General features: G+C 43.2%; 1 protein-coding gene across 1 annotated transcript in view; it reads right to left on the bottom strand.

The window, feature by feature from the left end:
* The window catches only part of NAV2 (neuron navigator 2), a 494,616-nt gene that overhangs the window by 204,333 nt on the left and 266,898 nt on the right, over positions 1-23,385 (bottom strand). The window contains exon 7 of the mRNA XM_007955845.2: positions 287-1,388. Coding sequence (XP_007954036.1) covers positions 287-1,388 — 1,102 coding nt within the window. The remainder of the gene's footprint in view (positions 1-286; positions 1,389-23,385) is intronic.

Here is a 23,385-nt window from a genome sequence, read left to right as displayed (position 1 = left end):
AAAAGCTCTTTTGTCTTCACAGTCCTCCTCATCCTGGGTCAGTTCAAATTTTCCTTCCTCCCTTTAGCTTGCCCTAACCCCTCTCCTAACCCATGCTATCTGAGTTCTTTCCTCAAATCCATTGTGAGTACTTCCACTAGTTGCTTATCACATGGTACCTTAGTTATGTGCTTAAATGTTCCTGCAGGGCAGTACCGATCTCTGTCCCCCTCAAAGTACCTGGAATCTACCAGCAAGGCTCTTTCGCCCAATGACCCAGAAAGGGCAGTGTGGTGGCCACTCCTACCTGTACAGGAAAGGCGCGACCGTGGCAGTGTTGGGATGGTTGTATTGCTGCTGGGGCTGAGGTAGCTGAACACTGACAGTATTGCTTCCTGTGGTCTGGGTGGTCCCCACGGACCCACTGACGGTCTGGCTGCTGATGCTGTGGTTCAAGGTCGTTCCTCCTGGGCCTTTTCCTTCTGAGGAAGCCAGGCTGGAGGAGGAACTGGAGTGTCTGCCATCCAGCTGGGGCTTCTGCTGGGGGAGCCCCGAGCTCGGCTTCCCACTCCGACTCCGCTCCCCTTCCTTGGAAGGTGCGGGGGCACTTGGGGATTTCCCGGGCATGCTCTTCATTCCTGGTTTTGGTATTCCACTGTGGGAAGGGGCTGTGGCCTCCTTCTTGGTGCTGCTGAGTTTCCCGCCTTTGGGGATCAAGCTGGCAATCTTGGAGGACTTTTTTGGCACCTCGGTCACCACTGCTCCGCTGAGGTCTTCTTTCGGCTCCTCTTTGAGGTCCAGCCTCTCTGTCACCGAAGCTCTCTTGGTGAGGTCCTTGTTTTTCTCCTTTTCCTTTTCCCGTTGTTGTTTCTCCTTCTCTTTCTCATTGCCTTTTGGGGAACTCTTCTTGTTGGTCAGTGCCCGGCTGAAAGTCCTCTGGGCAATCCCCTTGAGTGCTATCTTGGGGCTGTTGGACGCAGGGCCGGTGGTGGAGAGGACGCGGCTGGCAGCCTCCATCTCCTCGCTCTCTTCAAAGCTGGGTAGGATCTCCAGCCGCTCACAGCTCGTGTCCCGGGACCCAGGGCCCTCGCCTGCCTTAGTGCCCCCTTTACTGTTGAAGAGTTTTAGCTTTTCCAACATGGACTTCTGACTGTTGGGGGTGGGCTTGATGGCCTCGGGGGTGGGTCTGGGGGCCTCCGGCATGGGCTGCTTGATGGAGAGCATGGACGACGTGGCACTGTGCTTCACACTGAGGGACTTGCTGCGCCAGGGCTTGGAAGCCACACCAGGCTGGGGGATAGCCGAGGAGGCACTGCAGTTAGTGGCGCTGGAGCTGTCGCTGCTGTCCAAAGCAGCAGGTGCATTCTCGCTCATTCCGAGATGGGAGGAGGCTGGGCTTTCCAATGGCTCTGCAGAGATGGAAAAGACAGGGAAACCTGAATCACATCTGTGACCCACAATGAAGACAGAGGAGGGTACTCATGCCCCAAATTGCCTGTCCTCCCCAACCCAAATGCCATTATCCACTTTGTGGTTTACCTGTGGTTACATTTCAAACCCTAATTCAACTTCCTTTGCTATCCATCATGCACCATTCACCACCACCCCCACACACCATATTCTAGTATGTGTTGCACAAATGCATGCTGATATTAACATTAACATGCCCAAAGCACAATTAAGAATGTAATTTGGAAACCCATATAAACAAACAAAACCCAGCAACACCACTGTGTAGCTCGAAGCTCAATAAGAGGTAGGCAATATCTACTGTTTTGAATTATTCAGCCCAGAGCCCCCAGTTGCCGGTTATGCAAAAGAACCAAGATTTATCCCACTGTAAGGAAACCAAATAGCAGGCACATTAAAACAAAACAATCAAACAAGAAAAAGAGGAGACACCAAGTATAATCTTCTGAGGAGAGTAATTACCACAGAAGTTGCTAAGTCCTATCAAAGCACATGTTTTTCCTATATTGGTACTTTAAAAGAGTTACAAACATGATTCAGGATGGATTTAAAAAAAAAAAAAAGACTTTTTCTGCTTTAGAATTTAATCTGTGCACATGGATTCAGCGTAGGTAAGAAAACATGCAGGTTATCTGAAAGTCAAGGCTTCCCCTTGGCGCTCAGGGAGTGTTTCCCTGGCCTGATTCTTTTCTCAGGAAAGCCTCAAAATATTTCCAAGTGAGAGTCAGAATTATGCTGGAAAGGGCAGGTTCCTAACTGCAGTTCTGCTCGCCCCCAGGGCAGACCAGTATCCCCCGGAGTGAAACGGTAGCCCCCTTCTTCAGGAGGCGCACTGAAAGACACAGCTCTGGCTCCAAGTCAGGGTAGCTGTGAGAGAAAGTGGCAGGGAAGACACATCACAGCTGAGCAGTGTCCACGCCCACCCGCAACCCCCACGCCCGGTGAGCCCGACAGGATATGGCACTGCAGCGCCCAAAGAGTGTGCCCCATGTCTGCAAAGTTACTCACCTAGCAGCAGCCACTGTCTCCTGCAATGATTCCCCAGGAAAAACTCTCCAACTGGAGAGGCGGCCCTTCCAATTGTCACAAGTGTTTTTGGTTAAGCTGCTCATGTTTCTAATTAACTTTTGTCATCCACAACTGCTGCAGTGCCCAGAAGCCTGCCGGGATTAACGGATGCTTCTTCTGTTCTCTCTCTCTCTCTTTAATACCTATGTTCCGCTGCCTTCTAGCAACAGAGTAAACTGTATATAGAGCAGCTTTTTATGATTTAAAAGTCAACGGCTGCTGAAACCAAGAGAAGGCAGCCCCTGTGTGGGGCACCAGGACGGTGCCGGGAGCACCTCACCGCAGACCAACTGCTTTCCTTCGCTCTCTGCTGCTGCTTGGGAAGCCACAGCTCCGGGGTGATCCAAAGCAGACCTCCCAGTGTTTTAAAACACATACATCTTCCTGACTTACTGGGGATTTGAGTTTGGAGGGGAGGGTGCCTGACAATCCTCCCTAACAGAATGCACGGGGCATAGTTGGAGCTTTTCCTGGCGAGAGTTAAGAGACTGGTTTGGAAGCAGGATCTGGCTTTTGGAACCCACCCACACTACACGACTTGCAGAAGGTCTCTGTAGGCTTGATGCTGTGTATCGAGAGTCTTCTGGGCAGCACAGTGCTAGGCACATGGTGAAGAGAGGGTTACTGCCCTTTTTTACAAGCGAGGAAACGCGGGCTCAGATATGTTAATGATTGACCCTGTATCACCTAGCGAGAAATGGACAGACTGTGATTTGTACCTAGTTCCTCTGACCCAGTGCTCTTTGGGACTGCATCTTAGCTACCTTCTTTGTTTAAAACAAATTTATACAGCAGCCACTTAAATGATGAGACCTATTTTTCAGGAACCACATTTTCTATTAGCTTAGTTACACATTCCTGACATCCTCTACCAGGACCAGCTGCCATTCAGTTCATTCTGAGTCATTGTGACCTCACCTGTGCCAGACTAGAACTGCGCTCCATAAGGTTTTCAACAGCTCATTTTTCAGAAGTAGATCTCCAGGCCTTTCTTCCAAGGCATGCCTGGATGTCTTTTTGGTTAGCACCTGAATGTATTATTCATTTGCACCACCCAGAGACATTCACAGTGGGGCACATGCCAGACCAGGCATTTGAAAGGTAGGAGCATATACCACGGAGAATGTTCTCTGATTGAAATAACAGCCCTTGCTGTCCAGTTGATTCCAACTCCTTAGCGACCCTATAGGACAGGGTAGAACTGCCCCATAGGGTTTCCCAATCTTTGGGAAGCAGATTATTATATGTTCCTCTCCAAGAGTGGCTGGTGGGTTTGACCTGCCACTCTCTCAGCAGTCAAGCATTTAATCACTGTGCCACCAAGGTTCCTATGGTTGAAGTAATACTGACCCTCTACTCCTTGAGTTCCACATCTTTTAGGGCAATTCTCTTTACCTGGGCTCATAAATGGGGCAGATGCTTCTGCTTGGAAGAGGTGACTCTTGAGTTACCCCTCAATACTTCTGTTACAGGTTAGTTAATTATTCCATGAGTGTAAATTCTTTCAAGGCAGAGATTCTGCAACCCCCACCCCCACCCCCATTCATCTCTGTCTCCTAGCGCCTGCCAAAGTTAGGAAATATTTAGTGAAGTTTCTGAATTAGAGGTGGGAGGCTTTGACATTTGAAGGTCATAATTAAGGCAAGAGAGATACATGATTTGTGATAATTTATTACAGTTACAGTAAAACCTTTCAGCCTAAACAGGGGAAAAAGCCAGGATTAGAGCTTTAAAATTTCCACTTGGCATTTAGCCTGGGCTCCCCTGGTTATGGATGGAATCATGGGGACATTTCAAGAGCACTCATTACAACTAAAAAGAGGTAGTACTTCAAGATGATTCCAAATTAAGTTCCTAGAGCAGAAGTCTTCTGAGTAGGATAGAGGGTACCAGGGCATCTGAGGATCAGATCATTAGTATTTGGTGCTCACGACCTGGCCAGAAATCCCCATAGTAGTGAAGTGGGCTTCAGGTCATGAGCTGGTCTTATCTAGGTCAACTTGACTCAAAATTCATCATTTATAGGGTATCACACCAGTGATCTCAGAGCTTGGCTGAAGTGGCTATTTGGGGCCTATTGCTCTTTCTTTGGAAAACAGATATCTTAAACACTGGGGATCTGTGATTCCTAACAGGAGACTATCCTTGCCAGCCCTCTGAGATAGATGAGCTTCAGGAGATGGGAAGGTCTCAAGCCAATGCTGGGATTCTACGCATGCCATTTTACTCCTCAGTGCCTCAGTCATTTCAACTGTAAAAAGGAGGATGGACTATTTCTCTGAAGTCCTTTCAATTCTGTTCTCATTCAAGTCTCAGTGAGGCCCCATGAAGCTGGGATCTGGCTAATGCTTGACCCACTGGACCCTAGAGCAGAGCCCTCACTTACTAAGATGTCCTATCATCATTCTGTACTGTGACATATGGGTGGTTGTGGTTGTTAACTTTGTGTGTCAACTTGGCTGGGCCTGATTAAGTGGCTGGGGAGCTGGTGCTAGTTATTCCCCATGATGAGACTGGCAATCATCTCCATGGTGAGACCTACCACAAGTAGCTGAGTAGCTGCTTTAGGGATGTGGTCTGCTTCCTGTACATAAGAACCAGCTTTGGGAATGGTCTCTAGCTTATGGCACGCTTGAACCCTGCATGTAACCATGTCATTGGTTAAGCAGCCTGTCATACTCTGCTAGCCTTGGGACTTTTAATGGACTTAAATTAATGGCCTTCCATGTGGTTTGGTAACATCGGGACTGTGCCTTTTTACTCATCAACCTTCGGCTTGTCAGCCTCAGCAGCCAGCAGCTGTCTGAGTAAAGAAAAGCCTCTAGCTTCAGTGGACCAGACGCAGGAGGCAAAGTTGAAGCCCAAGGTTAAGGGGCTTCCACCCAGCCCCTAGAGTCTGGCACTTTAAACTCAGACTTAAAGCCTCCAAACTGTTAGAAAATAAACTCCTGTTTGTTCAAGCCATGGTATATTCTTGTCAGAGTGGCACTAGGTAGCCAGAACAGTGGTTCTTCATCTTCAAATATTCTACCCTCCACAGTTCTCTTCAGAAAATATTTACTAAAACACGGAGAAAATAAGCTGGGTCAAGGTATAGGAACTTTGGCAAAGTTGCTAGTGAATTCAGAAATGCTACTATCTATGAAAACAAGCCTAGGGGAGGGGAGGTGGGGCAAGTTCTTTAAAATTAGACAGCAAGTTCTCTCTCTAATAACTATCAGCTCTTGCTTCTTTACTCATGGATATATGAACCTTTGTCAGAGCAAAAGACTCTTAAGAAGGAGAAAGGACAAATGCGGAAAAATGTTCTGAACACCAGTACTCCCAACTGGTCCTCCCCAGTGGTATGTTTGCCACTGAAACAGATGAAGATATTTTGGATGGCACATGGTTAAGGATGAATACTTTCATATTTTAAAAGTTACATATTTATTTTGTATTAGAAGAAAGATAACTAGGTCCATCTTTAAATTCCTAATTCCATGGATATTAGAAGTAGTATTTAAAATTTAAGTTATTTTAAGGAAAATAATAAATAAACCCAGGTGGCTCAACAATTTGGCAAAAATGAAGGTTAGTGAAAAAACTAAGTTGGTGACACTATTACATTAAATCAAGACGTTTCATATTAAAAATAATTTGATATCAATTATTATTATTTGATATTAAATCTGTTCTTTTGGAAATGTAACTAGAAATCAAACTAGAATGCCCAAGTAAGTACTAGCTTCAAGACTAATCTGAAATGGTTACTTTTTAGATAAAGATTTATTTATGTATCTTGTTTAGCTCATACTATTTGGTTGAGAATGGCCAAATCTGGCAAAATAACCTGGCCTTGTTTAGTCAAAGATAATTTATTTTACTCTAGTCTGTTTTTGGAGTCCCCAAATGGGACCCATGGGTAACATGCTCAGCTGCTAACGGAAAGCTTGAATGCAGCCGAGGCACCTCAGAAGAAAGGCCTGGCAATCTCCTTCAGAAAAATCAACTATTAAAAACACTACGAAGTCAAGGAAACGGTTATATATGGAAGGACACCTTCTTTGTTGGTTACCATGGGTGGGAGGGGAGAGGAAGAAACACTACAAAAGGAAAAATGAATGAATGAATGAATGAAAACCCTATGGAGCACCTCAGAAACCCAAGGAGGGGTCACTACCAGTTGAAACAGACTCGACAGCCGTGAGCAAGCTTGGTGATGGAACACAGTTCTACTCTGACACACATGGCTCACCATGAGCTGGAGTTGACTTGACTACAACTGGTACTGATGGTGGAATCTAATTTTTATAAATGAAGATCACAGACCCCCTAAACAAATTTTATGACCCACTAATGGATTATGACCTGGAGTCTGAACATCTTGGTTCTAAAAGACCAGCTTACAAGGTTCGCCCACCAACAACTGACAAACCATCAGCAAGAAGGAAAAGTTTCATTTGAAAATTGCAGACAGGATGCTTTTGAAGAAAAGAAAAAGTTTTTTTTTTTTTTTTTTTTTTTTAAAGGATGTAGGGAGAACGTTAATTCTGAATGCTGTGGGTAGAGAACAAGTTTGGTTTTACTGGCAACCAGCCCTGACACTGACCAAAATAACTTTCTAAATGAAAATACTGTCTAAGGCAGATAAATAAGCATTTCTTTCTCTCCCTCCCCTTTCGGGAGGGAGTTCTTCTACCCCCAGCTTTTTAGTTAGGGAGATGTTGGTGGTCTGCTTCCAACACCAATCGACACTCGGGGAGAACATCCCAGACTGACCGATCTCAGCTCCCATCACTGCAACTGTGACTTTAAACCTGCCCCAGGGAGATTTCCAGCTTAAATCCTCTCCAAAGTCTTCAGGGAACAGGCCTGATAATTGGGCCTGGGAAAATGCCTTCAATTTCCTACAATTTGTAAAGGTGTCAATCTTGGGCATTCAAATTTGTTAGGGTAATTGAAACCAGTTTTTTTTTCTTTTTAAGTGTATAAATTCAAGTCACACAGTGTGGAGACTGTTTTCAAAGTTCTCTGGGTCAATCTCTTTACAACTTCCTTAGCCAGCAGAACACAGAGGGGCATGCGAACCTGACTTGATTAACTTAGTGGTTTCATGGGCCAACTTGAGCAGCCCAGAGACTCGTTCTCAGTATTGTTGAAATCAATATCTAATATTAAAGGCGTGGGCTAAAATAGAGCCTTCCCTTCAATTGCTCTTAAAGAGGATCAGAGTAGGTACATAAAGGGGAAAACACAAGGAGGGTATGAGAACAACGAAGGCTAGTGCGCAGAAGAGTGAAGGGGCCTGGAGCTCAAGGACCTAATAGTGTCCATAACCAAACCAGTTGCCATCGAGTTGATTCTGACTAATGGTAACTCCATGTGTATCAGAGTAGAACTGTGCTCCATAGGGTTTTCAAGGGCTAATTTTCCCGAAGTAAATCTCCACACGAGTCTTCTGAAGCACCTCTGGGTGGACTTGAACCTGCAACCTTTCAGTTAGCAGCTGGGCGCATTAACAGTGCACACTATCCAGGGAATTCTATGTGCTCTTAGAATGGGCAAGCTAGAGGAACGATAATGGTGATCTTTATAAACAAAAACTGGCAAAAATAATTTCTCTTTTGGGAGCTCTGGTGCCTAAGGCATTTGACCACTATCCAGAAGGCTGGTGGTTCAAACCCACCAGCCACTCCTCAGAAGGAAGACTGGGCAATCTACTTCCATAAAGATACTGCCTTGGAAACACAAGGAGGGGTCGCTATGAGTCGGGATTGACTCGACTGCAGTGTGTTTGGTTTTTTTTGGTTTCCCTGTTAGTTTGATGGTTAATGAATCACAGGAAATTATATAGTTTTAAATATTACTTTGTTGGTGTTAATTTATTCTAGTTTGTAAAAACTATTTTACTTCAAAGGAACAGAGACCTCTTTCAGTAAACTCTAGCAGGTAAGTGAGTTACACCCCCTGCTTCTTCCTTGAAATTACCATCAACAACTCCAAGCTCCATTTATCTCCTTTGACTGAAGTGTTCCCACTACCCTCTTTATTGCCTCATATTCATATACAATCTTAGCTCCCATCTACCTCCCTGACAATTTCTTCTAGGAAAACTTTCAGAATTCCCAATCAGGAGCCATCTAAACAGCCATAAGGATCTTGACTGGGACTATGCAGGGTCCCTGAACACTTGCCATGTTGCAATGTGGTTACCAGTTGCACTTGCCTCAGCTTGCTTATAAGAATGTCAGTCCCTGAGGTCAGGACCTCTAGCTGATGCACTGACTACAACATCAGAAGATGATTGCTGGAAAAACCAAGAAACAAATGAAAATGATGATCTACACTGGATCCTTACATGTGTCTCAAAATTACAAGGTATGCCTGGCTTTTCACTCCAGGCTAATCATGTTAGTTATTCTCTCTAAAGCTAAAACCAAACCAAACCAAACTCACTGCCATCAAGTCAATTCCAACTCATAGCACGTCCCTTTTGGGTTTCTAAGGCGGTAAATTTTTACAGAAGTAGATTGCCCTGTCTTCCTTCTACAGAGTGGCTGGTGGGTTTGAACTGCCAACCTTCTGGTGAGCAGTCAAATGCCTTATGCACTACACCACCAGAGCTTCTTTCCTCTAAAGCTAAATGAACTCAAATGACTAAAAACCTTGGTGGTGTTTCTTTTTTTTTTTTACTAAAATTATATATATATATATATATATATATTTGCTGAAAGTTTACACATCAAATTAGGTTCCCATTTGACAATGTGTACACAAATTGTTCAGTGACATTAGTTACATATTTCATAATGTGTCAGTGTTCTCTATCAATGCATTCTGGTTGTTCCATTTCAAGTATTCTAGTCTCCCAGTCCTCTTATCTTCTCACTTTTGCTTTAGAATAATTGTTGACTTTTTGGTCTCATGTAGATGATTTTTTAATGGAGCATGTAGTCAGGGGTAATATCCTTTATTTTGTATCTCAATCTGTTATGCTAAAGATGACCTTGGTGGATAGTTTCTCGGTTCAAAGTTTAAAGAGTACCTCAGGGTGATAATCTTAGAGAGTCCTCTAGTCTCAACTGGTCCAGTAAGTCTAGACTTTTTATTGTGTTCATTTACTGTGTCCCTGATCAGAATGATTGGTAATGTTAGCTGACTACCATCTAGTTCTTCTGGTCTCAGGTTAGATTAGGCCATGGCACGTGTAGGCTATTAGCCCTGTAGACTGCAGACTTATTTCTTCTCTGAGACTTTGGTTTCCTTCTTTCTCTTTGGCTCCTGACAAGTAGGGACCAAGAGCTGTATCTTAGCTGGCTTTGGTGATGCTTTTATGTTTGTTTTTAATCCTGTATGTTATGGATTGAATTGTGTCCCCATCTCAAACATATGTTGAAGTCCTAACCATCGCACTGATGAATATGACCTGGCTTAAACAAATAGGGGCTTTTCTTTGCACATGTTACTAGTTAAATTAACAAAGTCATACCAGAGTAGGGTGAGTTCTAATCCTAATTCCTTCTGAGTGACTTCTTATAAAAGAGGAGAGACAGGGAAACAGAGTCACACACAGGAGAAAAGACAGTGTGAGGATCCGTCTGCAAACCGAGGAGCACCAAGGATTGCCGGTGACCACCAGAAACTAGGAGAGACGCATGGGCTCATTCTTCTCTCAAAGGCATCCCAAGGAATCAAGAGCCTGAATTGGGACTTTCAGCCTCCAGAACTACGGAACAATACAGTTCTGCTTTTTAAAGCCACCAACTCTGTGGTATTTTGCCATGGCCTCCCTAGGAAACTAGGTCACTAAGTAGTGGAAATTTTGCTATAACAAGTCACTTAAAATGTCATGTACAAATACTCTTGTGACAATGTGACCTAAAATAAATATATAGAGTGTAAAGGTGTATCATCCTAAAAGAATGAAGGCTTCTCTGTCCCATATGAGCATCAGAGTTCACCATCAGACCTTTTCACCCAGAGGAAGAGGAAGAGGAAGAGGAGCCTTCAACAGTGGGAGTAATTGCAGTCGAGTTCTTTTTAACATAAGACAAGGTAATTCTTTTTCTTCAGCAGCTTATTTTGGATAAAACCAAATGAAATTATGGGTAATGAGGTTATTTGTTTCCCCGTTGGTAGCTAAAAGCAGTAAGACAAAATAAGGAAGAATCACTTTTCCATATAGTTTTCACTATATTTTCCCCAAATAGTTCCATAAGATAAGTGCTCAAGTTCTCCTTAAAGTCATAAAGCCTGCATCGAGTTACACAAAGGTTAAATTTCTAAAAATATTAGTATACAGCTGGGCTTAGGTCTGACTTTGTAAGAGTATTTTTAAAAGAATAAATTCTTAAAATCTCTCTCTCACACACAAAACTCTTTACATCAAAAAGGATCCGACACACATTTTTTAAATCCTTCCACTCAGCTGGATAAGGAGACAAATCATTTGACTGCTGACATTTCAAGAAAGACAGCTTTAAAAATAAAAGGTGTTCTATTCTTTATCGTCCATCTTTTGAATCCCTGTCATCTTCAAAACACCTCCTTATTCTCTTGAATTTATCCCTAAGTGCCAAGCAACATGTATCAAGAGAAAACTTGTTTTGATTGTTTAAGCCATTTCTCCATCTTGTACCATATACAGCTATAAGAAAGTGTACAACTGACCAGAGAAAACCTTCGTTCTTTTTTAAGGGTGTATGAAATTTCACAGAGCGATAGCAACACTCCATGGGGGTAAATCCCATTCTTTCAGGAGGGTGTTACCCATAGCTAATAGCTCTTTGGCAGAGGGAGAAGACCTACACTGTTATTAAAGGTTCTGAGAAGCCCTGCAGGCAAGAAACTTAGTTAAGGAATTTTGCAGGTCCCCTCTTCTACTATACCAGCCCAATCTCCCCGCTTTCTCTTGGAGCACAAATGGGAGATTCCAAACCAGTGTTTAACCCAAATACCTTCCACTGAACAATACGAATAGCAGTAACAGAGAGAAGAGGTTCCATCATCAGGTAAGTTTGGAAAACCGAGGGCTACACAGTAGCTAAGTAAGTTTCTTGCCAGCAGGATTTCTCAGAGCCTTTAGTATGCTTACATGCCTGGGAATATCCAAAAGGAGAATAATGCAAAGGTGTGTTTGTTAAATGTATTTATTTATTTTTAACCCCAGAACTAACTTCACGAGAGAGGCTAAGGAAACAGCCTATCATGGGATGCATTTTGATAAACACTGTCCTAACAAAGATGAGGGCAGAAAATGGGCCAAAACAATGAGATAAGAGAGCTGTTCAACAGGTAACAGCCACAAACCAGGAGAGCTAGGAAAGGGAGACGGAAAAAGAAAATTTTCCTGTGAAATTACAATCTATTGGGGTCTGGAACGCTCTCATGATAGGCATCTTGTGCATTTTGAGCATCAAACACTCATAGCAACTCCATAGGTCAGAAAAGAACTGCTTCTTTGGGTTTCCAGGACTGTAATCTTTACAGAAGCACACATGCACATCTTTCTCCTGTGATGCGGTTGGTGAGTTTGAACTGCTGAACTTTCAGCTAGCAGCGAGCACTTTAACCACTATGCCACCAGGACTCCTGGTGGCAGACATCATGCTTGGTAAAGTAGAGGGTCAGTGATAAAGAGGAAACTCCTCAATGAGACTGATTAACACAGTGGCTACAAAAATGGGCTTAAACAAAGCTACAATTGTCAGGATGGTAAAGGACCCAGTAATGCTTTGTTCTGCTGCACAGAGGGTCACTATGAGTCTGAAGGGACTTGAACACACCTAATGACAACACGTGCCTGCTCCTTTTATTCCAAAAAGGGTCCCAACAGACCATAAAAATAAGCGGTTCAATTTAGTGGGATAAAGTTTAAACATGAGAGTGTAAGGTTCTGCACTAGAGTGGAAAAAACTACGTGACAATAAGAAGAAGGCACCATGGGTGGACAGCAGTGTGCTGAAAAAGACATCTATCAGCAGTTAGGCTCACAGCATCTTCCCACTGGGACAGGGCTGCCAAGAAAACTGATGTGATCTTGGGCTGTATTAATATAGGAATGAACCTGTATTCATTCAACAGGGGAGTTGAACCAACCTGTTTTTCATATGTTCTCTGCTCTACTTCTACCAGGGCGGCTCTTTTTACATGTAAGATTTTATTTGACAAAAGAGTTTCATGACGAAAAAAGGAAAAACGAATGTAAATAACAATATTGCTGTTGTTAGGTGCGTCAGACTGATTTCAACTCATTGCAACCTCAAATGACAGAGTAGAATCACTCCAGAGGGTTTTCTAGGCTATAATCTTTATGGCAGATCACCACGTCTTTCTGCCAAGGAGCCACTGGGTGGGATTGAACTGCCAAGTTTCAGATTAACAGCTGAACCCTTAATCATTGTGCCACTAGGACTCCTTACCAACAATACTAATGATATCACTTACTAGTAACACAGCTTTATTGTTGTTGTTATGTGCCGTGGAGTCGGACCCGACTCATAGCGATCCCTCCTTGGGTTGCCGAGGCAGTATCACTACGGAAGTAGATTGCCCAACCTTCTTTCTGAGCAGCCAGCATTTATACAGCACACATTTTGTGTTACACACTGTGCTGAACACTCTTATTCATTTGTACAATAACTCAGAGTGAGGCAGATAATTATTCCATTTTACTGAAGAGGAAACTGAGGCTAGAGGTTTATCGAGTTACATAAGAATCAAATAGATTACAGCCAAAAAAAAAAACCCAAACTCATTGGCATTGAGTTGACTCTGATTAAATGGCAACCGATGGCTTTCAACGCTGTAAATCTTTATCTTTAAGCAGACTGCCTCATCTTTCTTTTGCAGAGCAGCTGGTGGGTTCGAACCACTGAAATCTTGGTTAGCAGTCAAATGTCTTAACCGCTACACCACCAAAACTCCCTAGATTAAAACCAGGCAACTTTATTTCAAAGTCCAAACATTTTGGCTGCTATTCTATTCTACCCAGTCTTGAACAATAAACTGGACTCTCGAAGTATGTGCTCTTCTCTGGTAGAAGATAAAGCACCTTCATCAAGTCTTCTGTCAACAGTTTCTGGAGACTATACAGCAAAGTTCTCTGACCTTTAACTCCTTCCCTGAGGAAAAAGGGAATTTTCCCCTCCAGGAGGTTCTTTTTTAAAAATGGGAATGTCAAACAGTTTAGCAATCATTTAAGTATGGTTTTTGTTCTTTAAGATTGAGGATGCTGGCAAAATGTCATTTTTTTGCTGTTACGTTTTCTGCCAATCAAAATTAGAAGCTGACCAAAGAACTGGCTTATTGTGTTTCTCTGGGGGAATCACTACAGAAATGGAGAGATGAATTGGACTATTATTTATTCTCTGTGATTGTATTATGCCAAATGTGCAGAAACAGAAGAAAAAAGCAGTCATTTGTCCTGATTCTGCCAAGACTGCAGACACTTGGTATCAGGTAGATCAAATGACTCCAGCCTTCACAGATTCAATGATCACAGGCAGCTCCACCAGACTTCTGAGCTCTTTCACCTGACAGTTGTCTTCTTAATCGAAAAACAGAATCCTTCTTCTGAGAAAACAAACTGCAGTGAAGTAGATGATGCCCCTTGTGTCTGCTCATCAGTGTACTCACCCAAGGCAGGCAGCAACTTCCTCCAGGTGTCTGTTTTGTTTTATGGAACAGACCAGACTGTGTGACAAGTTGGGGGCAGATTGAGTTTTCATAAACAGAGCATTCATCTAGATGAAAGCTAGTAACTCTTCTGCAAGCCTAAGACATCTTTTCAAAATCAGATAATCATGATGAGGTAGGAAGAATGCTGAGGTCACCATCTTCTTCCGATCCATGCTACTCAGGCCACCCTTAGAATTATGCAATTGTAGAACTTTGTGGATAAGTTCAAGTCTAATTTAATAGCATGGCAATGTTGAGCTAGTTAGTTATCTGACCTTCAAATTGTTCATGAGTAAACATAAAACAAACACCAATAACTCCATGTTAACTATGTGCTAAGCATTGTACTAAGTACTTGAAGTAATTTCATTGAATCAATTCTTTTAACTGATAATTTCATGAATTCACACAGGCATCTTATGAAGTGGATTGACTATAGCCCAGTAAGGTTAACAAACTTGCCCAAGGTCATGGGAGAGTAAAAATTTGAACATAAAAGTCCATGGTCTTCGTCAACAGGGTCTACTAAATAGAGAGGGTGGGCCAAAGCTTGCTTCCTTCCTTGCGAGGATCAAAGGGGTAATGTTGTGAAAGCACATGGCAAACTACAGAAAGTTCTGTAAATAGGTTAATTTTCACTTCCCTCTCTGTGGCATAGTACCTAAGGCACTTGACTGCTAACTAGAAGGCTGGTGGGTCAAACCCACCAGCCACTCCTCGGAAGGAAAGTTGGACAATCTATTTCCATAGTGATACTGCCTCGGAACTCAAGGAGGGGTCACCATGAGTCAGATCAGACTATGGCAGTGAGTTTTACTAATAGTAAAAGAGGCTCTAGTGACACAGTGGGTAAGGCACTTGGCTGCTAACTAGAAGGTCCATGGTTCAAACCCACCAGTTACTCTGTGGGAGGATGATGAGGTAATCTACTTTGATAAAGATTTACAGCCTTGGAAACCCAATGGGAGTCACTGTGAGTCAGAATTGACTCGATGGCAGTGAATTTGGTTCTGGCTTATACTGAAAGGAGCCCTGTTGTTAGCACAGTGGTTAAAACATTTAGCTGTTAACCAAAAGAGTGGTGGTTCAAATCCACCAGCCACTTTGTGCGAGAAAGATGAGGCAGTCTGCTTCCATAAAGATTCACAGCCAGCCTTGGAAACCCTATGGGGCAGTTTACTCTGTCCTATAGGCTCACTACACATTTGCATGGACTCAGTGGCAATGGGTTTGGGTTTAATTTTCCTAATACTAGACCTTCCTAAAGTGAAGTATATTATTGTTATTAACAGAATAACGTATATAACAAAACAAAACATTGCCTGGTCCTGTGCCGTCTTCACAATCATGGGGATGTTTGAATCCACTGTGGCAGCCATTGTGTGTTTTGAGTGTCTTCCAATCTAGGAGGCTCATGTGTTGGCATTATCTTGGACAATATTCTGTGGTGATTCTTTTATAAGATTTTCATTGGCTAAGTTTTGGAAGTAGATCACCAGCCCTTTCTTCCCACTTTGTCTTAGTCTGGAAGCTCCACTGAAACCTGATCACCATGTGTGAGTGACCCTGCTGGTATTTGAAATAACCATGGCATAGCTTCCAGCATTGTAGCAATGTGTAGGCCACCACAGTATGACAAAGTGACAGACTAGTGATAGAAAGTTAGGTACAGCTATACCAAATGTTGGGAACTCTGGTAGCATAGTGGCTAAGGCACTTGCCTGTTAACCAGAAGGCTGGCGGTTCAAACCCACCAGCTATTCCTCGGAAGGAAGGTTGGGCAATCCTACTTCCGTAGTGATACTGCCTCGGAAACCCAAGGAGGGATCGCTATGAGTCGGGGCTGACTCGACAGCACATAACAACAACAACAACATACCAAATGTTAGGAGGAGCTCTGGTAGCATAGTGGCTAAGACACTTGCCTGCTAACCAGACGGCTGGCGGTTCAAACCCACCAGCTATTCCTCGGAAGGAAGGTTGGGCAATCCTACTTCCATAGTGATACTGCCTCGGAAACCCAAGGAGGGGTCGCTATGAGTCGGGTTTGACTCGACGGCACATAACAACAACAACAACAACAACAACAACATACCAAATGTTGGTGGCATTGATTCCTTCCATAAATATAGGCACTCAGAAAGTGCACTGACCTGTTTATAGAGGAGGACAGCACTGGCCCTTCTGAGAACTCCTATACTTGAAAGTCCCCAAGTTTTATAACTAGTTCCCCACGACCCCACCCAGGCTGACTACAGATTTCTGGCAAGCTGCCCCTAGACCGACCCTGAGCCAGGGCCCAGTGCAAGGCAGGCTTTGGCCCATGTGCTTGTCCACTTCACAGGCTTGCTGGAGATGACCCAGTTAACACACAGATCTCACTGTTCAGCATGATGGCTCAGTTACTTCTGGCTCAAAGTGCTCTCAATGTGACTGATAGTGAATAAAGACTTAAGTAGCTTTCCGACCATAAATAAAGCTGTGAGATGCAATGTAGAAATGAGGCTCACTCTGGAATGAGGTTGGAGGTTTTAATTCAAACTTATACAAACCTAAGTTCATTAAAAGTTGTTCCAGCAGAGCTTTGTCATTCTGAATAATGAATTCTGGATGCACAAAAGCTGGGGATATGATTGGATAAAAGTTATTTGGCAATGTTTCTCCTCATACTCCTAAAACAACCACAACATTTAGTGTTTGTTCCTTATCCATCTAATCTCATCTTCAACTTTGTTTCAATACTTCCTGTGATAGTTGGAGCTGTGTGTCAACTTAGCTGGACCACAATTCTGTGTGGTTTAAGCAGTTGTGATGTGGTTACTCCCATGATAGGATCAGATGAATATGTTTTGAGCAGCCAATCTGTTGAAAGGGACTTTCCCTAGGGGTGTGGCCTGCTTCCAGTATATTTATGGACATCCTGGGGAAAAGAGACACTCTTCTGTGGATCGGGATTCTGTTGTGCTGCCTACAACTGTCCGTGAGTGAATAATCTACCATTTGGCCTAGAGATCTTGGATTTGTCATTCGTTGGAGTCAACAGCCAGTATACTACCTGCCAATCATGAGCTCCTCAGCCCCTGCTGCTGCAAGAGTCAGGAAAATCCTCCAGCTTGACGTGGAAAAGCCTCCAGTTTGACGTTTGATCCAAGAACTTTGGATTTGCTAGCTTCTATAAGTGTGTGAGCCATTTTTCTAAGATAAATCTCTCTCTCTATATATATATAAGCTTTACTGGTTTTGTTTCTCTAGAGAGCCCAGTCTAATATACTTCCTTTGTTCCAGGTACTTTCCCAGGGGCAGGAGACATAGCAAAGGAGCTCAGGTGGTGCAGTGGCTAAGGTGTTCGTTCAGCTGCTAAGCAAGAGGTCAGTGGTTGAAACCCTCCAAACCACTCTATGGGAGAAGGATGAGGCAGTCTGCTTCTATAAAGATTTACAGCCTTGGGAACCCTATGGGACAGTTCTACTCTGTCCTATAAGGTCGCTATTAGTCAGAATCAACTTGGTGGCAATGGGTGGGGATACAGCAGTGAATATATGGTGCATGTCTTAAAAGAGTCCTGAGTCTTGTGGGTAAGACAGATCATAACACAGAAATAAATATCAGAGAATGAAACGTTGTGATAGAGGGATGCTGTTGGAGCTGTGGATCAAAAGGCACGTGGGAGTCAAAAAAGTCACTCAAGTCATTTTTTATGCTCCTTACATGAAACTTTTAAAACCAAAATCTTTAAAACTATTAAAAGGAAACAAAGCATCCAAGTACCCATGCCCAGTGATTAAAATCAAATTTACGGTGACAAAATATATAGATTCTCCCCTTGAACAGGGTAAAATCTGGTCAGCCAAATGCATTCATGATTCTAATCACAACCAGGAATTCCAGGGGCATATCCATTCCATCTAAGCATAATGAAAAATGGGGCATATAACTCAATCTGAATGTTATTCTTCCCGAATCACCCAGCAAGCATATACCCTCTCCATTCAGATGCACATACTGGATTTATTTCCACAATGAAGAATCCTTCCATGTCACATCCCAATGCTGACTAGAGAAAATGAGCATGCATGCTCTTGACTTTTTCATTCTTTCCAAATTTGGCTGAAAAGTCAAGAGCAAAGTTGCTGGTTTCAGATAATACTCAAACTGACTGTTGTCATTTCCAGCTGTCAATCCAGATACCATTAGTTCAAGGCAAGTGACAAAACCCTCTCTATGAGGAATCAAATTTTTCAATAATAAAAATTAAAATGAGTGACAGAGAAGCAAATGCAACTTAATCCTTCTAATTTGAGACTTAAGGAGCCCTGGTGGTACAATGGTTAAACACTCAGCTGCAAACTGAAAGGTTGGTGGTTTGAACCTATGAGATGCTTCCACAGGAGAAAAGACCTGGAGATATTCTCCCATAAAGATTACACAGCATAGGAAGCCTTATGGGGCAGTTCTACTCTGCCCTATAGGATCGTTAAGAGTGGGAATTGATTTGAGGCATCTAACAACAGAGCTCTGGTAGCATAGTGGCTAAGACACTTGCCTGCTAACCAGACGGCTGGTGGTTCAAACCCACCAGCCGCTCCTTGGAAGGAAGGTTGGGCAATCCTACTTGTGTAGTGATACTGCCTTGGAAACCCAAGGAGGGGTCACTATAAGTCAGGGCCGACTCGACGGCACATAACAACAACAACAACAAATAACAATTTGAGACTAAAAGGAGGAAAAGAAAGAAGGAAAAGACAACTAGCATTAATTTTACACTGACTAAGGCACTTCTCTGCTAACCAGAAGGCTGGCGGTTCAAACCCACCAGCCACTCCTTGGAAGGAAGATGGGGCAATCTACTTCCATAGTGATACTGCCTCGGAAACCCAAGGAGGGGTCACTATGAGTCGGGTCCGACTCGATGGCACATAACAACAACAACAAGACTAAGCTTAGGAGCTCTGGTAGCATAGTGCCTAAGGCACTTGACTGCTAACCAGAAGGCTTGTGGTTCAAATGCACCAGCCACTCCTCGGAAGGAAGGTTGGGCAATCTACTTCCGTAATGATACCGCCTCGGAAACCCAAGGAGGGGTCACTATGAGTTGGGTCTGACTCCAGGGCACATAACAATAACAACAAGGCTAAGCTTGGTTATTCCTGACTATTTTACTGATCTTCACAACAAGCCTATTTTCCAGAAGATAGGGGCTATGGTGGCTCAGTGGTAGAAGTCTCACCTTCCATGCAGGAGACCTGGGTTCTATTCCAGACCAATGTATTCCAGGCATAGCCACCACTCATTTGACAGTGGATGCTTACATGTTGCTATGATGCTGACCAAACGAACAGGTTTCAGCAGAGCTTCCAGAATAAGGTGGACTTGGAGGAAAGGCCTGGTGATCTACTTCTGGAAACCAGCCAGTGAAAACTCTATCGCTCACAACACTCTGATCCAGCCCCAATTGTGAGGATGACGCAGAACTGGGCAGTGTTTTGTTTTGTTGAGTATGGAGATGCCATGAGCTGAGGGCTGACTTTATGGTAGCTAACAACAACAAAACAACTTTGAAGAAGAGTAAATTCAGACTCAGGGATGCTGAGTTACCAGCCTGATAACACACAGCAGGCAAAGCCAAGGTGGGAGATGCTGAGACCATAGTTTGCTGCCTTGGCCTCATTCTCCTTTGTAAAAATTAAATAGATCCATGGGACCAAAGGCATGGAGTGAGGGGGATCTGGAATGAAAGGAGGGTAGCTGAGTATTTCCGAGAAGTTGCTATTAGAGTAATGAGAGCTGCAGAACTCTGTGAGGTGGGGAGCACTGACTCCGAGAGAATTCCTTAATAAGCCACTTGGGCCAGAAGCTGAGGCACTAGGAGAACCTGAATGTGGGAGAAACTGTTTTGCTGAAGGGGAGAGAATTGCTTGGTTACATCAAAAAGAGGGAAAATAGGTGACAGGAACAAAGGAGGGCATGTGGCACACAACATTTCTTTCCCCGTGACACCCTCCAATAAATGAACTGCCACAAAAGTCTATTCAAAAACAGGCAATGTTGGGTGTGAGTGGATGTCTCTAGGAAACAGCAAGGAGGCTTCTGTATTCATGGTGCTGGGGTGGAATAGAGACAACCTTCACAGGAGATGCCAAGGGAAGCAGCCCACAGGAATTCCCAGAAATTTTAAGGAGGGTTTCAGACTGCCAAAGGCCTTGGACCAGGAGTTCAGACTGTTCCATCAGATGTCCTGAAGGCAGGAAGGCCCTTGTGAGTATCCAGGCTAGTTAGCACAGGTCCAAAAGCTGATCTTCAGTTACACCAGCATCACCTGCTTGTGTATCACTAGGTAGCTGTGCATTTCTTCCCTAGTCTCCTTCTTCTCAGACAACTCCATCACTGCTCCAGTACACTTCTCCTGATTAACAGTCACAGCCCAACCCTTCCTCTTCTCAACTCCTTGTCCTCTATTCTCCATGGGTATTAGCCTTGGTGTTTATTGCTAGCCTGGTGTAGACTCATTTACGCTAAGTGCCTATCTCCTTCTCTAGAATAGGGATTGGCAAACAGGACCTGCAGGCCAAATCTGGCCTACTACCTGTTTTTGTAAATAAAGTTTTGTTGAAACACAGCCATGCTCATTCATTTATATTTTGTCTATGGCTGTTTTCTCACTCCGATGGCAGGGTTGAGTACTTGCAACAGACTCTATAGTCCTTAAAGCCTAAAATATTACCCTCTGGCCCTTTACAGAGACTGTTTGTTGACTTGTGTTCTAAGAACATCAATTCCCTGAGACCAGGAGCCCTGTTTCATTCATCGTTTTATCTCTAGTGCCTGTGACAGAATAAATGTTGCTTCAGTGGGTGAATGCATACATGAAAGCTAGACAGATATCATAAGATATGGAGTCTAACAAAGTGATTACTGCAAAGAAGCTGATTAGAAATGCTTTAAACATGTGAGGAAGCTCTGCTGGTATAGTGAATAAGGCATTTGACTGCTAACCAGAAGGCTGGCAGTTCAAACCCACAAGCCACTCCTCAGAAGGAAGACTGGGCTATCTACTGCCATAGTGATACCACCTTGGAAACCCAAGGAGAGGTCTCTATGAGTCAGATCTGACTCGATGGCAGTGAGTTAAACATATGAAAGAGATATTCTATTGTTGTTGTTGTTGTTATATACCATCAAGTCGGACCCGACTCATAGCAACCCCTCCTTGGGTTTCCGAGGCAGTATCACCATGGAAGTAGATTGCCCCATCTTCCTTCCGAGGAGTGGCTGGTGGGTTTGAACTGCCAGCCTTCTAGTTAGCAGTCAAGTGCCTTAGCCACTATGCATTCTAGCCAATGGTATTTTCTGTTTAAGCCAGTATAGTGGGTTCAATAGTGTCATCAAAAATTTATATCCATCCAGAATTTCAGAAAGTGAGCTTGTTTGGAAATAGGGTACAGTCATGCACCACATAACGTCTGTTCTGGCAATGCCTGACTTGTTGGTAGCAGCATACAGTCTCGTGTATGGCTGACTCCTATGGCACTATCGGTGCTTTATTTTATTTCTTTTTTGTAACATCTTATTGTGCTTTAGGTGAAAATTTACGCAGCAAATTAGTTTTCCCAACAAATAGTTCATACAAAAATTGTTCTGTGACATTGGTTGCAAGCCTCATAATGAGTCAGCACTCTCCCTATTTGCATTTTTCCGGTTCCCCTGTCCCCTCCCCCATCTTCTCATCTTTGGTTTTGGGCAAATGTTGCCCTTTTGATCTCCTATAGTTGATTGTTCTGAGGAACAGACTCTTCATAGGTGTCATTGTTTTATAACAAATCTATAATTTGGCTGGAAAGTGACCCAGTAGTGTCTTTAGTTTCAAATTAGAAGTCTGTCTTAGGGCAATAGCCTCAGAGGTTCCTACAGTCTCTTTCTGATCTTGTGCACTCTTGATTTTGTGAGGCAACTCCTAAAGATATTTAGGAGTAGCCAGGGGAATAGTAAGGGATGAAGATGGTTTGCAGAGGGAGCAAAATGCATAAAGCCTGGAGGTGGGATTGTTATTACAAGCAAGGTGGTTGGGTAGGAAGAGTCTTCTTATAAGGATTTCACTGTAAGGCATTGAAAGATATAAACTGGGCTAGAGAGGTAGCATGATTGGATTTTATTTAGTTTTTTCACAATCACAATGATCCTCAAAAACAAAGAAAAAATTCTCCAAGCCATTAGAGGATCAGCTCCACTGAAAGCTACAAGGCTAATGAAAATGCGACAGGGAACTAGACAGGGAACTATAGCAAATATGGAGAACCTGCTAATGACCTAATGACATGGATGGAGGACCAAAGCAAATCCCTCTCAGCACACTGATGATCATTGCGCACGAAGCCTGTTCAAGACGCTTAAAGAAAAAGCAGAACCAGACTAGGATAGAGTGTTTTCATGGCGTCCAAATCACATTACATTCTATTTCACATAATGGATCATGGACGTTAAGTGATACGTGACTGTATCTGTGGATGTATTTGGTTAGGATGATGACGTATTTAGTTAAGATGATGTATTTATTTGGATTGGGGTGGGCTTTGCAAGAAGAGAGACACAGAGATATACACACAGAAAAGAAGGCCATGATATGATGGAGGCAGAGATTGCACTGATGCAGAACTACAAGCCAAGGAACTGCAAGGATTGCTGGACACCATGGAAGCTAAGAGAAGGCAAGAGAGGATTTATCTCTAGAACCTTCAGAGGGACCACACTTAGCCCAACTGACACCTTGATTTCCAACTTCTAATCTCTAGAACTACAAAAGAAAAAATTTCTATGTTTTAAGCCACCTACTATGTGACAATTTGTTATAGCAGCTCAGGAAACTAATAGTCAGTTAACATCAACTATAAAAGACACAGAATCTCAGAGTATGGTGAGGACTATTATACATATTGATTTGTTCTTTTCTGAAAAGTATGTTATTCTACTTCTCTTCTTTAACAAAACTTGATTTAATTGAAAACTGTGTGATGCTTCAGGCTGCATTTCATGAAGGAGTTCAAAAGAACTAGGTACTTGGTATAAGGAGAGGCTTCAGCCAAAGACTCAGGCCAGCTCCATTTTTGCTGTTTACTGCTTATTCTTAACTGACTTTCAAAAGTCAGCTAGCCATGTCTAAATGGAGAGTGTATCCAAGATCATATATAGGGTTGGCAGACAATGGGCCTATAA

Source organism: Orycteropus afer, unplaced genomic scaffold, assembly GCF_000298275.1.
Source record: "Orycteropus afer afer isolate SDZICR_OR568_19922 unplaced genomic scaffold, OryAfe1.0 scaffold00014, whole genome shotgun sequence".
Classification (NCBI taxonomy): domain Eukaryota; kingdom Metazoa; phylum Chordata; class Mammalia; order Tubulidentata; family Orycteropodidae; genus Orycteropus; species Orycteropus afer.
Note: the sequence above shows the minus strand (reverse complement) of the source record. Positions and strands in the feature narration are given on the sequence as shown.